The sequence below is a fragment of the Electrona antarctica genome (genome assembly GCF_951216825.1).
Source record: "Electrona antarctica genome assembly, chromosome: 2".
Lineage (NCBI taxonomy): Eukaryota > Metazoa > Chordata > Actinopteri > Myctophiformes > Myctophidae > Electrona > Electrona antarctica.
The window spans coordinates 6619279-6636183 of NC_136807.1; the positions used below are offsets into that span (position 1 = coordinate 6619279).

Here is a 16905-nt window from a genome sequence, read left to right on the forward strand (position 1 = left end):
ATAATTGTATTCTTTAAAAATATGTTGCATCCGCAACACGTCGTAGAGTTTATTTTGTTGCTATTTTTGAAAAGATTTGAACATTTATGAACAATATTTTTAAAATCTGTTGCTCGAAATACCCAAAATAGGGATGCCAGGTTGAAAGTGTTTAAAGGACTGTGGACGACGCCTTGCAAATAAGATGGAAATATCGTTGACATTTCCATTAATTTCGATCTTGCTGTTTTTATACAGATGAATGGAAATGTTCCCCACAGTTATGGAAACATTATTGCGATTAACTCAAATAATTGCAATCAGGTGATTATTATGATGATAATTGTGACAGGCTAAGTTGTCACTCCCCGAAACAGGCCAAGCTCACAACATGTCACACAGCCGCATGTGTTGTGATTCGTGAATATCACCAGATGTCCTTCAAAAGCATCTGGTGTTGTGATTAACGGAGCATAAATGTAAGCATCAGACAGCAAAATCACAGTACATAAATCAGGCATCTACGCACACACACACACACACACGCACACGCACGCACACGCACAGACACGCACACGCACACAGACATACAGTACTGTACTCTACTGTACTGTACTGTACAGGCCATCATGCCTTCTAAATCATATGGAACAAGCAGCAAGCATGACGCCAGCATTCTAAGTATTTCTGTAAACAGGGGGACACTGTCTGGCTGAGGAATGCATGTTTAGGGGGACACAGACACACACACACACACACACACACACACACACACACACTGAGGAATGCATGTTTAGGGGGACACAGACACAGACACACATACCTGTATAATCTTTGTCAGAAGAACCAGACGTGCTGACACACTTTCTGGAATACAGGTCGACAGAGTGGAATGGTGCACACCTGGTCCACACTCTCTCTCTCACACACACACACACATACTCACGCACACAGACACAATCTGTATTTGCACAGAGAGAAAATCCACGCTTTCCTAGATGTTTTATGTGATCAGGCTGTACAGACTACAGACGAACATACTGTACAGTATAGGCCTCCAGTCCCATCCCCTGTACACTGAAACATACAGGCCTACGGACCCCCCCCCCCTAAATCGCCCCTTACAGACCACCACACAGGCCTACGGACCCCCCCCTCAATCGCCCCTTACAGACCACCACACAGGCCTACCGACCCCCCCTTACAGACCACCACACAGGCCTACCGACCCCCCCTTACAGACCACCACACAGGCCTACCGACCCCCCCTTACAGACCACCACACAGGCCTACCGACCCCCCCTTACAGACCACCACACAGGCCTACGGACCCCCCCCCCTCCTCAATCGCCCCTTACAGACCACCACACAGGCCTACCGACCCCCCCTTACAGACCACCACACAGGCCTACGGACCCCCCCCCCCTCCTCAATCGCCCCTTACAGACCACCACACAGGCCTACCGACCCCCCCTTACAGACCACCACACAGGCCTACGGACCCCCCCCCCCCTCCTCAATCGCCCCTTACAGACCACCACACAGGCCTACCGACCCCCCCTTACAGACCACCACACAGGCCTACGGACCCCCCCCCCCTCCTCAATCGCCCCTTACAGACCACCACACAGGCCTACCGACCCCCCCCTTACAGACCACCACACAGGCCTACGGACCCCCCCCCCCTCCTCAATCGCCCCTTACAGACCACCACACAGGCCTACGGACCCCCCCCCCCTCCTCAATCGCCCCTTACAGACCACCACACAGGCCTACCGACCCCCCCTTACAGACCACCACACAGGCCTACGGACCCCCCCCCCCCTCCTCAATCGCCCCTTACAGACCACCACACAGGCCTACCGACCCCCCCTTACAGACCACCACACAGGCCTACGGACCCCCCCCCCCTCCTCAATCGCCCCTTACAGACCACCACACAGGCCTACCGACCCCCCCTTACAGACCACCACACAGGCCTACGGACCCCCCCCCCCTCCTCAATCGCCCCTTACAGACCACCACACAGGCCTACCGACCCCCCCTTACAGACCACCACACAGGCCTACGGACCCCCCCCCCCTCCTCAATCGCCCCTTACAGACCACCACACAGGCCTACCGACCCCCCCTTACAGACCACCACACAGGCCTACGGACCCCCCCCCCCCTCCTCAATCGCCCCTTACAGACCACCACACAGGCCTACGGACCCCCCCCCCCCCTCCTCAATCGCCCCTTACAGACCACCACACAGGCCTACGGACCCCCCCCCCCCTCCTCAATCGCCCCTTACAGACCACCACACAGGCCTACGGACCCCCCCCCCCTCCTCAATCGCCCCTTACAGACCACCACACAGGCCTACCGACCCCCCCTTACAGACCACCACACAGGCCTACGGACCCCCCCCCCTCCTCAATCGCCCCTTACAGACCACCACACAGGCCTACCGACCCCCCCTTACAGACCACCACACAGGCCTACCGACCCCCCCTTACAGACCACCACACAGGCCTACGGACCCCCCCCCCTCCTCAATCGCCCCTTACAGACCACCACACAGGCCTACCGACCCCCCCTTACAGACCACCACACAGGCCTACGGACCCCCCCCCCTCCTCAATCGCCCCTTACAGACCACCACACAGGCCTACGGACCCCCCCCCCCCCCTCAATCGCCCCTTACAGACCACCACACAGGCCTACCGACCCCCCCTTACAGACCACCACACAGGCCTACGGACCCCCCCCCCTCCTCAATCGCCCCTTACAGACCACCACACAGGCCTACGGACCCCCCCCCCCTCAATCGCCCCTTACAGACCACCACACAGGCCTACCGACCCCCCCTTACAGACCACCACACAGGCCTACGGACCCCCCCCCCTCCTCAATCGCCCCTTACAGACCACCACACAGGCCTACGGACCCCCCCCCTCCTCAATCGCCCCTTACAGACCACCACACAGGCCTAATACTCCCCTCCTCCTCCTCCACTGTACACACAAACATAATGTACCCCCCAGCTCCCAAACATTCATCATCGTTCATCAACGCTTACTGTACAGCGCTCACATGGTAAAACACTCACAGCAGAAACTTACGTAATCCATAACGGTTCGGGACGATTTACTGGCGGCGCAGCCCGAAAATGGGCGTGCTGCAGACCGCAGCTGATGAATGGCTGCCCTCGCCAGCTCCTCGGTCCAACCTCGGCGTTCTCACCCCGACTGCTTGTCTCTCCGCTCCAGACAAACGTGGCTGGTTGGAGTGTTTGACTTAAGTGCCTGCGTCGTTTAGCGTGATGGATGGAGCTAAGAACCACCAGCAACCCCGCCGCACGTTTCCACATGACCCCCAGGTCCAGGCCTGGTGGAATAGGGTGGGGCGGGTGGGGGGTATGGGGGGGGGGGGCATGTGGCAGTGAGGATAATTAAATGACCCTGTGCAGTGCCGGATCTCTAAATCTTTCAGTAGCGCTCAACGCACTGTTGCCTTTGGTAATCATGTCTTTAATAAATGCCCTATATGATATCCCAGTCTCCTATCATCATCATAATCCTCTCTCTCTCTCTCTCTCTCTCTCTCTCTCTCTCTCTCTCTCTCTCTCTCTCTCTCTCTCTCAACCCCTTCAGACCTGAGGCCGGTCCTACACATGCCTTCTAAATCAGTAGTTCTTACACTTTTCCGTGCCAAGGACCATCAAATTGATACAGTACATGTTGGGCCGCAGACGCCCATCTGACAATGTTTTGCGCCTGGAAGGGACCCCTTGAAGATGTGTTCAAGGGACCATCCATTAGTGTTCAACAGTGTTTCAAACATTTTCAAGATTTTTTAAAAATGTTCCAACATAGCAGCTGTACAAGCTCGCAGCATGGCACGAAGTGGCACACTGTGAGCTTGTGTCTTTTTAAGCTTTAAGCTGTAAACAAGAATTGCACAGGGCAGATATGACAACGTAATTATACAAAGCCTATTAGTGGAATACAAACAAATGACAGACAATGACCAGTACCAATAATCAAAACAAATCATGTACCATGCCCAAAACAGACCATAGACTTAATAATTGTATTCTTTAAAAAGATGTTGCACCCGCAACACGTCGTAGAGTTTATTTTGTTGCTATTTTTGAAAAGATTTGAACATTTATGAACAATATTTTTTAAATCTGTTGCTCGAAATGCCCAACATAGGGATGCCAGGTTGAAAGTGATTCAAGGACTGTTTCAAACATTTTCAAGATTTTTTAAAAATGTTCCAACATAGCAGCTGTACAAGCTCGCAGCATGTCACGAAGTGGCACACTGTGAGCTTCTGTCTGCTTTGATTTATGTTTTTTAACCAGACCAACGCAAAACAATCTAAAATGACACGGATGCTTTCACGGTTTTAACAGAAAACAAAGAAATATAAGAAATATTAAAATAAAATAAAAAAGATATAGGGGAGCTGGAGTTGGAGCTGGGGCTGCTCCTGGAGGGGTCTAACATCAGCTCACGTAGACCAGGAAGAGTGCAGTGTCAACAATGCATGGAGTGTTGCTGTCACATCATCTAGAACAGATGTAAACAAAAAACAATTGCGCGATTGAATAGGAGTTCTAGCGTTAGACCCCTCCAGAAGCAGCTGAAGGACCAGCTCCAGCTTCAGCTCCCCTATATCTTTATTCATTTTTTTAATATTTATTTTTTGTCAATATACATAATTATCAACTTACTTTTGTAAAAATAAAAAAAAGGGTTAGGGAGAAATTCCCCTTTTAATGGGCTGCCTTGCAGTGCCGTGAAGCTGTACTGTACTTGCACACGGGTGTCGTGCACCAAAGACAGACTCACTGTGACCTTGTAGATCTGCTATTTTTGGTGGTGACACCTCCACGCAACCAAGTAGAAATCCAGGCTTGGTGTCGGTGCCAGCTCTTCCCTCCTATTAGCCATGCCGGCAGAAGTGTGGTTTTTAACGCTGCATTTGTATTGCTTGTGGAACCCGTCACAAGGTGTCTTCTTACAAACCACAGAATTATTGACTTTTTACTAAAGAGACAAGCCTGGAAAAAAGCATTTTTAATATTCATTCACATCACTCTGTGGATGGATCTTTGCAGAGGGATAATTTTTCCTCCTTAGCTTCTGCACTGTTAACATGTGGTTTGATAAATATTGATGTAAACCCAGCTAATTAGTCAAACTCTAAATGCACTTGCCGCAAGCGGTAATTGTTTGATTTATTTGGGAACACTAATAGCATAGATGTTTTTTTGTTTTCTTTTTGACGACGTGGCGCCGAATCAAGCCAGCCGTCTAGGAAAGGGAGGAGTCTTTTTATGTCCCCCACAAAAGTAGACCAATCACAGCGTGCCTACTGTATTTACACACTGCTGCTACGCCTATCCCAGCTCAGCCAGCTCAGGGCACTTACAAATTAGCGAAAATAGCAGATCTACAAGCTCACAACACGTCGCAGCGCGACGCGTTGTGAGCTTGTAGATCTGTTATTTTGTGTGGGACATTTTGATGGGGCACGGTGGCTCAGTCGGTAGTGCTGTTGCCTCACAGCTAGAAGGTCCTGGGTTCGATTCCCGCTGTGGGCGCTGGCGGCGTGTCCTCTCCTCCGCGTCATCTGTGCCCATACCCGAGGCGGGGTTGGCAAAAGGGCCTTTCTGTGTGGAGTTTGCATGTTCTCCCCATGTCCCCTAGGGTAGGTACCCTCACAAAAAACATGCAGTAATCCTGGTCTCTAAACTGCCTCCCCCTGGCCAGCTGGGGAGCCTGATGGAGGGGAAAGGAACTGGTTGGAATAACGTGTTCCTTCCACGCGCTACGTCCAACCAGGGAAACTCCCCCCTGTCAGGTGTAAAGGAGCAACTTGGACACTCTGAGTTCAAGTCCGTTGCTCTCCCCAGGTTGGTGGCGTGTGTGTAGAGCCCAGGATCACATTAGATAATTGACACAGGGGTGAAAAATGGGTTACAAAATCGTGGGATAAAAATTATATAAAAATAAAAAAATATATCTATTTTGTTCCAAAAGTGCCCTCTTACGGGATTTCAGCCCCTGCCCCTCTAACACGCTCTGCACGCCCCTGTAGTTGTAGTTCACACAAAGCAGCTCATTTTAGCAACATTCATTCATTGGTGATGTGTAGGCATTTTCCAGGGTATTATGCAGCATGTCACTGGAGTCCAGCGTGAAAGGATGGAAGAGAGCAATTATCCCACTTCTGCAAATTATCCACTTCTGCAAAAAATGTTTTCAATTTACATTTTAACCCATTTTGACCTGAGATCAGATTCTAAAAAATGTCTTCTACATCCTGACAGTTTTCTGAAAAAGCTATGTTTCTATGTCAGTCGTTCTTCGATTTTTCAAAAATAGCAGACCTACAAGCTCGTAGCGCGCCACTCGGTGGCGCGCTATGAGCTTGTAGATCTGCTATTTTTCAATAGCTAAAGCATAACATAATGCTTAACACCAAAAGGGGTTCCCGCCCCAAAATGGGTTAAGATGTAGGCTATTATATGTATGGGACATTGGGAATTCAACCATGCTAGCCATTCAACTGACAATTAATGTAATTAACTGTCTGGAGGCCTTTTCTAATCCACAGGGAAGCCACACTATTATTAGGTTGTATCTTGTTTTAATTCAGCTGTATTAGCTGTGGTGCTTTAGGGTCTTTAGGGTCTGTTACAGTATTTTCATTATTTTCTGTAAGTCTACACGTTATGCTTTTCTTAGGTTATGCTGCTATTCACAACTTTAGCCACAATTAAACAAATGTTTTACATTTACAGTCAATCTTTTCTCCAGAGACTAGACTTTTCCAATCAATTTGCTTTTTAAATATGCATTAAAAAGTAGCAAAAACTTTAGTTTAACATAAAATAATGATATTTTTTTGTATTTATTAATATAGTTAAAAAAATATGCATTACCTTTTTATACATTGCAATAACTACAAAAAGTGCTCCTCGGAGCACAGGTCTCCACCAGGCCAGGTCAGGTTAAAGTGCTCCTCGGAGCACAGGTCTCCACCAGGCCAGGTCAGGTTAAAGTGCTCCTCGGAGCACAGGTCTCCACCAGGCCAGGTCAGGTTAAAGTGCTCCTCGGAGCACAGGTCTCCACCAGGCCAGGTCAGGTTAAAGTGCTCCTCGGAGCACAGGTCTCCACCAGGCCAGGTCAGGTTAAATTGCTCCTCGGAGCACAGGTCTCCACCAGGCCAGGCCAGGTTAAAGTGCTCCTCGGAGCACAGGTCTCCACCAGGCCAGGTCAGGTTAAAGTGCTCCTCGGAGCACAGGTCTCCACCAGGCCAGGTCAGGTTAAAGTGCTCCTCGGAGCACAGGTCTCCACCAGGCCAGGTCAGGTTAAAGTGCTCCTCGGAGCACAGGTCTCCACCAGGCCAGGTCAGGTTAAAGTGCTCCTCGGAGCACAGGTCTCCACCAGGCCAGGTCAGGTTAAAGTGGCTTCCTGGTGCCGCTATATAATAAGCCAATGTGAAAAGGGTGGGATTTATTCCTCAGCCTAGTAGAAAAGTGCATGAAAGTTTTCACGTAAATTGCACGCTTCGTTCATGATTTGAGGCTTTTTGTTCAAAACGGGCCAATCCTGCAAATTTGGAAGCCAATGTTTAGCCAATTAGGATGGAATATGAAATATCTGACAGATCCGTCTTGATCACACAACTTTTTTTGGGCAGAATCTGGAGTTATAGGTACAGTATAAATGTGAAACTCTGTCTCATGGTGGCGCTATAACCAGCCGTTCTGAAGAATTTGGGGCAGAGGTTTGTCGTTGGCATCCAGGTAGTGTGTGTGCAAAGTCGACCGGGCCAGCCGGAGATTAGCTGTACACAGACGGACGGAGTGCAAAACTCCTTCGGCCTGGTGGAGACCAATAATGTATGGTTGTCACAATATCCCAAGACTTGTCTCACAGCACACCGATATATGCCTCAGCACTGCAGCACACAGCTTGGGAGCTGTTAACTGATTACTGTTAACTGTTGTATGTCTCCCCCCCCCCCCCCCCCCCCCCTGTGTAGATGTTTTCTGAAGCTTGGCGAGTGGCAGCTGAGCCTGCAGGGCATCAACGAGAGCACCATCCCCAAGGTGCTGCAGTACTACAGCCACTCCACTGAGCACGACCGCAACTGGTACAAGGTCAGTCCCCCCCCCGCTGCCTCCACTACCCCCTCTGAACCTCTCGATGTATGTCCCGCCATTAAAAAGTCCCAGGTGGGCGTGAGGGTCGCTCCACATCCACAGATATCAGATGATATTATGGCATTTACCGAGGGTATATTCTCTATTGTGTGGCTGCATTCGTGCATGGTTTGCGTGTTCCAATTATTAAAGCGTTCTTATAATCATTGTCCCTTCCAAGACCTCAAAGGCACAACATGACAGGAAGAGGGGAGAGCATCTGCACACCCTCTCACCCACACCCTCTCACCCACACGGCAGGCTCCCACACACCCTCTCACCCACACGGCAGGCTCCCACACACCCTCTCACCCACACGGCAGGCTCCCACACACCCTCTCACCCACACGGCAGGCTCCCACACACCCTCTCACCCACACGGCAGGCTCCCACACACCCTCTCACCCACACGGCAGGCTCCCAAAACAACAGGCTCCACTTCGGGAAGAGGGGAGAGCATCTGCACACCCTCTCACCCACACGGCAGGCTCCCAAAACAACAGGCTCCACTTTCTTGTGGAGCCTGCAGAGTACTGTGCGTGCCTCCCTCATGTCCAAGGTCTTCATCCCTCTGTTCCCCCTCCCAGCTTTTCAACTCTCAATAGCAGGTTGCGTAATGCAACAAACATGAACAACATCTGTCTGGACCCTGAAAAATAAAAAATAAAAAATCCCCCAAGGAGATACCTTGTCTTTCCCCTCAGTTAACTGGACAATTATTGGCAACCCCCCCCCCCCCCCCCCCAAAAGAACAAAACAAAACTTCATGTGTGATTACTGCCTGGAAAGAAGACTCGCCCATCCCCAACCGTTTTTTACCAGCGGATTCTTATGAATATCAACCGATAATCACCAGTAGGTTACGTATCACTCGAATGCAATCAAGACAACAGGCCTGGAGCCTACTGGCTGCGATTACGCAGAGACGTCTGAAGTGCCGTTGGTCGCGTTGTCCGACTATTACTAACCCTAAATATAACCCTAACCTTAGTCTTAACCGGCCACGTAAGGCCCCTAACCTCATATCAGTCTTAACCGGCCACGTAAGGCCCCTAACCTCATATCAGTCTTAACCGGCCACGTAAGGCCCCTAACCTCATGTCAGTCTTAACCGGCCACGTAAGTCCCCTAACCTCATATCAGTCTTAACCGGCCACGTAAGTCCCCTAACCTCATATCAGTCTTAACCGGCCACGTAAGGCCCCTAACCTCATGTCAGTCTTAACCGGCCACGTAAGTCCCCTAACCTCATATCAGTCTTAAGCGGCCACGTAAGTCCCCTAACCTCATGTCAGTCTTAACCGGCCACGTAAGTCCCCTAACCTCAAGTCAGTCTTAACCGGCCACGTAAGTCCCCTAACCTCATGTCAGTCTTAACCGGCCACGTAAGACCCCTAACCTCATATCAGTCTTAACCGGCCACGTAAGTCCCCTAACCTCATATCGGTCTTAACCGGCCACGTAAGTCCCCTAACCTCATATCAGTCTTAACCGGCCACGTAAGTCCCCTAACCTCATATCAGTCTTAACCGGCCACGTAAGTCCCCTAACCTCATGTCAGTCTTAACCGGCCACGTAAGTCCCCTAACCTCATATCAGTCTTAACCGGCCACGTAAGTCCCCTAACCTCATATCAGTCTTAACCGGCCACGTAAGTCCCCTAACCTCATATCAGTCTTAACCGGCCACGTAAGTCCCCTAACCTCATATCAGTCTTAACCGCCCACGTAAGTCCCCTAACCTCATAGCAGTCTTAACCGGCCACATAAGTCCCCTAACCTCATATCAGTCTTAACCGGCCACGCAAGTCCCCTAACCTCATATCAGTCTTAACCGGCCACGTAAGTCCCCTAACCTCATATCAGTCTTAACCGGCCACGTAAGTCCCCTAACCTCATATCAGTCTTAACCGGCCACGTAAGTCCCCTAACCTCATATCAGTCTTAACCGGCCACAGTTTTTAAAAAAAATCACTTCGGCGGCAGTAATTTCACTTCTGTGTTTCCTAATCGCAGCCAGTATACATGCAGTCGCGTGATAAGTAACCTACTCGTGATTATCGGTGGATATCATTCGAAGCGGGTGTTTTGGACAGGCCTGGTAGTGATGAACTTGAGGGGGTTCCAGGTGGTCCCCAGCTAAATGATGGAGAGCTGGTAACCAAATAGACCCCTATAGTAATTGAACTCTTGTGTAAGAGTGTAAAATAAAACCAAGTGGACCCTTACGGTAGAAAGATGACTCGCCCTCCCCCCAACCGACACGCGTGTGACCTTTCCCTTTTCCGCCAGGCCTGGCACGCGTGGGCAGTGATGAACTTCGAGGCGGTGCTGCACTACAAGCACCAGAACACGGGCCGCGACGAGAAGAAGAAGCTCCGCCACGGCAGCGGTGCGAGCGCCACCAGCGAGGCCAGCAACAGTGACAGCGAGGTGGACAGCACTGACCACAGCCCCGTGCCCTCGCCCGGACAGCTCAACAAGAAGGTGAACGAGGCCGAAGCCGCTTGTACTGAAAACAGACAGCGGTGGGAGGGAAAGTACTCACATTGTTGTACTTAACCCATTTTGGGCGGGAAGTGGGAACCCCTTTTGGTGTTAGCATCATGTTATGCTTTAGCTATTGAAAAATAGCAGATCTACAAGCTCGTAGCGCGCCACCGAGTGGCGCGCTACGAGCTTGTAGGTCTGCTATTTTTGAAAAATCGAAGGACATAGAAACATAGCTTTTTCAGAAAACTGTCAGGATGCACAGTAGAAGACATTTTTTGAATCTGAATAGAAACGCTGGCAACTGGTCTGCGTTTCTATTGTAGTGTACTGGCATGGATTGTGTTAAGGAAAAGTATCAATACTGCAGTGTAGACATACTCTGTTACAAGTACAGTCTGGAATTCAAAATTTACTTGGTATCAAGTAGAAAGTAGTCATTTTGCAGAATGTCTCATTTGAAGTTTTCAAATGTTTAACCCATTTTGGGCGGAACCCCTTTTGGTGTTAGGATTATGTTATGCTTTAGCTATTGAAAAATAGCAGATCTACAAGCTTGTAAGTCTGCTATTTTTGAAAAATCGAAGAACGACTGACATAGAAACATAGCTTTTTCAGAAAGACATTTTTAGAATCTGATCTCAGGTCAAAATGGGTTAAAATATTTTGAAAATAGCAGATCTTGCGAAGCATTGTGAGCTTGTAGATCGACTATTTTCAAATGGCCGAAATGTATGTAGGGCTGAAGTGGTTACTGTATGTTTTGTTAATAATAATCCAAATTTAGTAACTAAAGCTAGTAAAAAGTACAATATTTGGATCTGAGATGTAGTAGTAGAAGTAAAAGTAATGGAAATTGGAAATACTTCAGTAAAGTAAAAGTACCTAAAAATTGTACTTAAGTACAAGTACTTAAATAAATGTGCTTAGTTACTTTCCACCACTGGAAAATAGCTGATCTACAAGTACACAAGGCATCACACAATGTATACATTCTTGCATCATACAGTGTTGCAGAGGATATTCACAGCCCAAATGTTGGATATTTTAACCCATTTTGGGCGGGAACCCCTTTTGGTGTTAGCATTATGTTATGCTTTAGCTATTGAAAAATAGCAGATCTACAAGCTCATAGCGCGCCACCGAGTGGCGCGCTACGAGCTTGTAGGTCTGCTACAAGAACGACTGACATAGAAACATAGCTTTTTCAGAAAACTGTCAGGATGTAGAAGACATTTTTAGAATCTGATCTCAGGTCAAAATGGGACTTCAGTGCTCTGCTCTACTCACAGTTCAGGCCCAACCCTTTGCGCCTCCCATAAACCAATACCATTGGAAGGTCAACAGGTTCACAACTAACGGCTACACGCAAACAAACAAATAAATACCATGCTAAGTGACCTGTCCTCCACGGGTCACAAGGTGCAACTCGCTTAGAGGTCCTTCATATATCACCCTGACACACACACGCAGGTATGCACACACAATTACACGCTTTGTTAAGCCCACAGTTTGACAGCTTAAGTCAAAGTGTTGTCTTAAATCACGGTAAGTATAGATTGAGTATTTACTCTAACTACGAATCACACTCGTGTGGAGTGAGGGGCGCACACACTGTGGCTGCCACAGGGTCACTTTCATTCATTTCCACTGTCATCTCTTCTAAATAGTCAATTTGCTTGTCGCCTTTTAGTGGTTGTGGCATCATCATCTTTATCCTCGCCCGCCTTGTCATGTTCAAGTTCTTCTCTATTTTCCTGGCTGGTGTTTTCTTGGCTTAAAGTCAACAGACCATTGCCATCGTACCATTGATCAACGAGTCTAACTCGTATTCGTCCCTGATCATGTCCACTGTCATACTGTCTAAAATATCAATTTCCTTCTCGTGTTTTAGTGGTGTGGCTAACAGCCTGACACTATCATCATCCTCCACGACACATGAATGCAGTGTGTTATAATTGTATAAAACGGATCAGTCACAAGTTGTATTTATATTAATTGGCCTCATGACGTCTTACGTCGTCATTTAGTGCCCTAAACAAACATTAAAGTCCATAGACTTGGCTGGGAAACTATGATTTACATCATAAGTGCTCTAAAAAGTAAATCTAATGAATTTTAAAGGTATATTCAGTGATTTCACTTAATTCAAATATCACTTCTTTATTTGTTTTGTTGTGATAATCCTCTTTACTATAGAGTGTGCTGACCATATAAGGAGTCCCTCCCTGTCCCCAGTTAACCCCTGGGGGTCAAAAAACCGTAGGTTTCGTTTTTGGCTAGGTGGCAAAGCCTTCATCCAATCAGGATAGAGAGGGGCCTTCCGCCAATCATGATCGAGCGGGGGTGGGCCTTGGTTTGTGTGCTGTTGGCCTGTTGCGTGTCCCCCCACTGTAGTGTGTGCATGTGCACATCTTGTTACCGGGGCAGACCGAGGGGTTTTCCAAATCACCCAAATCACTGAATGCTCCTTTAAGTTAGATTAGACCACTTAGCTTTGATAAGACGGCTGAAACCGTCATTTAAATAACACGCTCTAAGCATTAATGCATAAACATTAATGGCTGGTGTGTGATGGGATGATTATATCTCCCATCTCTCGGTGGCCCAAATAAATCCACAGATTACCTGCGCTGGGCACAGGTTTGGAGAGTGGGGTTTCTGTCCTTAACGCAGGTTGCACATAAGTCCAGAGGACGTAGCTTCTATATATATATATGTGTACGTTTGGAGACCTCACTGTCCATGAAAAGATTACAGAGGCGCCGGACGCCGGTCCCGGGCTTATGCTCTTGTCTTGCATAAGCGCTCATATAGCCTAGGTCTGAGCAGGTCTGCAATCCTATCTGTATGACTGTTAAAGCACTAAATGAGTGAATGATTAAGCACCTAACTTATAACATTGCAAATACCGGTAGTCTATGTTAGATTGTTTCCATATCGCTTGATTTGAATTGCTTGTCATTGTCACTTGTCCAGTAATGCATATCAAACCGGGGGTCCTGGACAACGACAAAGGTTGAGAATAATCGTTTTGAGATCACCGAGATCCATAACGCAACAAATAATATATCGCAAGATTATTGTTATGACCAAAATGAAAGCATACAACCAAACAGAGCATCAGCTGCTCTTACTGTAATGTAATCTTCCACGTGTCTGTCTGACTGCGTGTGTTTGGTCTGCAGGACCTGTCCAAGACGTTGCTCCTCTACGCGGTGCCTGCTGTCCAGGGCTTCTTCCGCTCCATATCCCTGTCCAGAGGGAACAACCTCCAGGACACTCTCAGGTGAGGGATAGAGTTCTCCACACACAGGGGTTGGGGGCGGGGGGGGGGGGGGGGGGTACTCAGTCCCACAGACAGAAGCCCCCTTAAAGAGGGTGTGTGTGTGAGGAGAGGGGGACCTCTTGTGATGAGCACAGGAACTGTATGATGTTTTGGAACATACTGTAGGTCTGTGTGTGGGTTATGAACAGACATAATGACTGCCTGGTATAGAGGGTCGCAGTCCCGCCCCCTACCATGGCCCAGGAAATGATTCTCCGTTAATTTTCCTCATAGACTTTTCAGAAAGTATTTATTTAAAGACGGTTACGCCGCGGACAAAGCCAACTCTTGTCGTGACAAATCATGACAACAAACAAAAATTTTCGGGCCAAACAAAGAATTAGACAGTAGAAAAAAACGGCAGGTTTTTTGTTGTTTTTCTTCTATGTAATTATTTGTTTGGTCCAAAATATTGTGTGTGTTGTCATGATTTGTCACGACTCGAGTTGGCTTCGTACGACGCTTAAAAGGTCTTTAAATAAATACTTTTTGAAATGTTTATGGGAAAAATGCATTGGGATTCATTTCCTGGGCCTGGCGTCGTCATGAAAGGGGGCGGGACTGCGACGCTCTATACTGTATGTGGGTCAGAAGAGCATAGATGATGATGATGTTGTTTTCACCACGCCAGGGTGTTGACGTTGTGGTTTGACTACGGCCACTGGCCTGAGGTGAACGAGGCCCTGGTGGAGGGAATCAAGACCATTCAGATAGACACCTGGCTACAGGTACACACATGCACACACACACACACGCACACACACATGCACACACACGCACGCACACACACATGCACACACACACACACACGCACCAGTGTTGTTTTCGTCGACTAAAACTAAGACGAAAATTGCTCGTCGACTACCTTTTTTCACTGGCGAAAACTAAACGGAAACTAAATGAAAACAAGCTATGATGACTAAGACTAAATATATTGACAATTTCGTCAACAAATACAAACTAGACTAAAATGTTAGGAAGGGACTGGTGGACAAGAGATCCAGTATAAACAAAAGACAAGTCATTTTTCAGTTGGTTTCATGCTGAAAATAGCCGATCTACAAGCTTGTAGATCGGCTATTTTCAGCAAGTGTAAAATCAGTCATTACGACGGCATCAAGGCGCGACTAAATCAACTGTAGATTTAGTCGACTAAAATCTTATGATATTTAGTCGACTAAAACTAGACTAACACCAACACATTCCAAGTGACTAAAATGTGACTAAAACTAAATGAAGTTTCATTCCAAAGACTATGACTAAACTAAAATAAAAATGTGCTGCCAAAAACAACACTGACACGCGCACACACACACACACACACACACACACACACACACACACGCACACACGCACACACACACACACACACACACAGTATAAACAGTTTGAGTCCGACCCGATGCCCTTTACTGCATGTCCTTCCCCATCTGTCTATCTGTCCTGCCATTTCCACGTACCCTCACTAACAAAATAAAGTCTTCTTTGAATAAATATTTGACGTTTTTCAGAACACTTATGTCAGGATTTAGAAGGCACTTTTAGAAATTTAGCCTCAGTCCTAAATGTTTTTTTCTTTTAAAAAGCCCCAAAAAATTGCTTAATTTCTTTTATCTTTTCTTTTTTAATAGCATGAAAATAGGCTATACTGTACATTGGTGAAAACATCCATCCAAGGTTTCCATAGCAGTGTATTTCAGTGCAGTCGATAAGCAGACTGGTTAAACCCATTTTGGGCGGGAACCGCTTTTGGTGTTAGCATCATGTTATGCTTTAGCTATTGAAAAATAGCAGATCTACAAGCTCATAGCGCGCCACCGAGTGGCGCGCTACGAGCTTGTAGGTCTGCTATTTTTGAAAAATCGAAGAACGACTGACATAGAAACATAGCTTTTTCAGAAAACATTTTCAAACAGACATTTTTAGAATCTGATCTCAGGTCAAAATGGGTTAAGGTGATGTTGTTGTTGTTGTTGTGCAGGTGATTCCTCAGCTGATCGCCCGCATCGACACCCCACGTGCGTTGGTGGGACGTCTCATCCACCAGCTTCTCACTGACATCGGACGCTACCATCCACAGGTGATACTAGCTCTTCAACTGTGCCTTTCTGGCTCACAGTGTAGTAGGGCATTCACTTCTAGTCATTTTTACTAGTTGACTAGTTGCCTACTTTACTAGTCGACTAGTAAACTTCTTTTGGAAATAAATATTTGTGTATTTAAAAACTGTGTACATTGGTGACTATAACTATAATCTACCTGATCTTGAGGCCTACAAAATCGGGGAAAAATAAATAATAATAACTTTTTTTTTAACTTTTTTTTTATCAACTAGTCAACTAGTACCAACAAGGTTGACTAGTGGATTTACTAGTCGACTAGTAAACTAGTCGACTAGTTGCTTAATGCCCTACGGTGTAGTAGCAATGACATAACATGTGAACAGTGGAGAAGTACTTACATGTCTTACTTAAATGTAGTTGAGTAAAAGTACAAAAGTACTGGCTTCAAAATGTGCTTAAAGTACCAAAAGTAAAAGCACTCTATTTTGCAGAATGTCCCATTTCAAGTTTTCAAATGTCTAATAATCTTTTGAAAATAGCAGATCTACAAGCTCACAATGTGTCGTGATGCGACGCATTGTGAGCTTGTAGATCTGCTATTTTCAAATGGTCTAAATGCATATAGGGCTGAAGTTGTTAATGTATGTTTTGTAATAATAATCAAAATCTAGAAAGTAACTAGTAATTAAGTTTTCAAATGAATGTAGTGGAGTAAAAGTACAATATTTGCCTCTGAGATGTAGTGAAGTACAAGTGAAAGTATTAGAAATTGGAAATACTCAAGTAAAGTACAAATACCTCATAATTGTACTTAAGTACAGTACTTACGTAAACTGTA

General features: G+C 47.0%; 1 protein-coding gene across 7 annotated transcripts in view; it reads left to right on the forward strand.

Moving 5' to 3' along the window:
* Positions 1-16905, forward strand: part of mtor (mechanistic target of rapamycin kinase) — a 211657-nt gene that overhangs the window by 170689 nt on the left and 24063 nt on the right. For all 7 annotated transcript variants that reach the window (XM_079492652.1, XM_079492653.1, XM_079492654.1 and 4 more), the window contains 5 exons: positions 8028-8145; positions 10479-10673; positions 13865-13965; positions 14636-14732; positions 15986-16084. In XM_079492652.1, coding sequence (XP_079348778.1) covers positions 8028-8145; positions 10479-10673; positions 13865-13965; positions 14636-14732; positions 15986-16084 — 610 coding nt within the window. The remainder of the gene's footprint in view (positions 1-8027; positions 8146-10478; positions 10674-13864; positions 13966-14635; positions 14733-15985; positions 16085-16905) is intronic.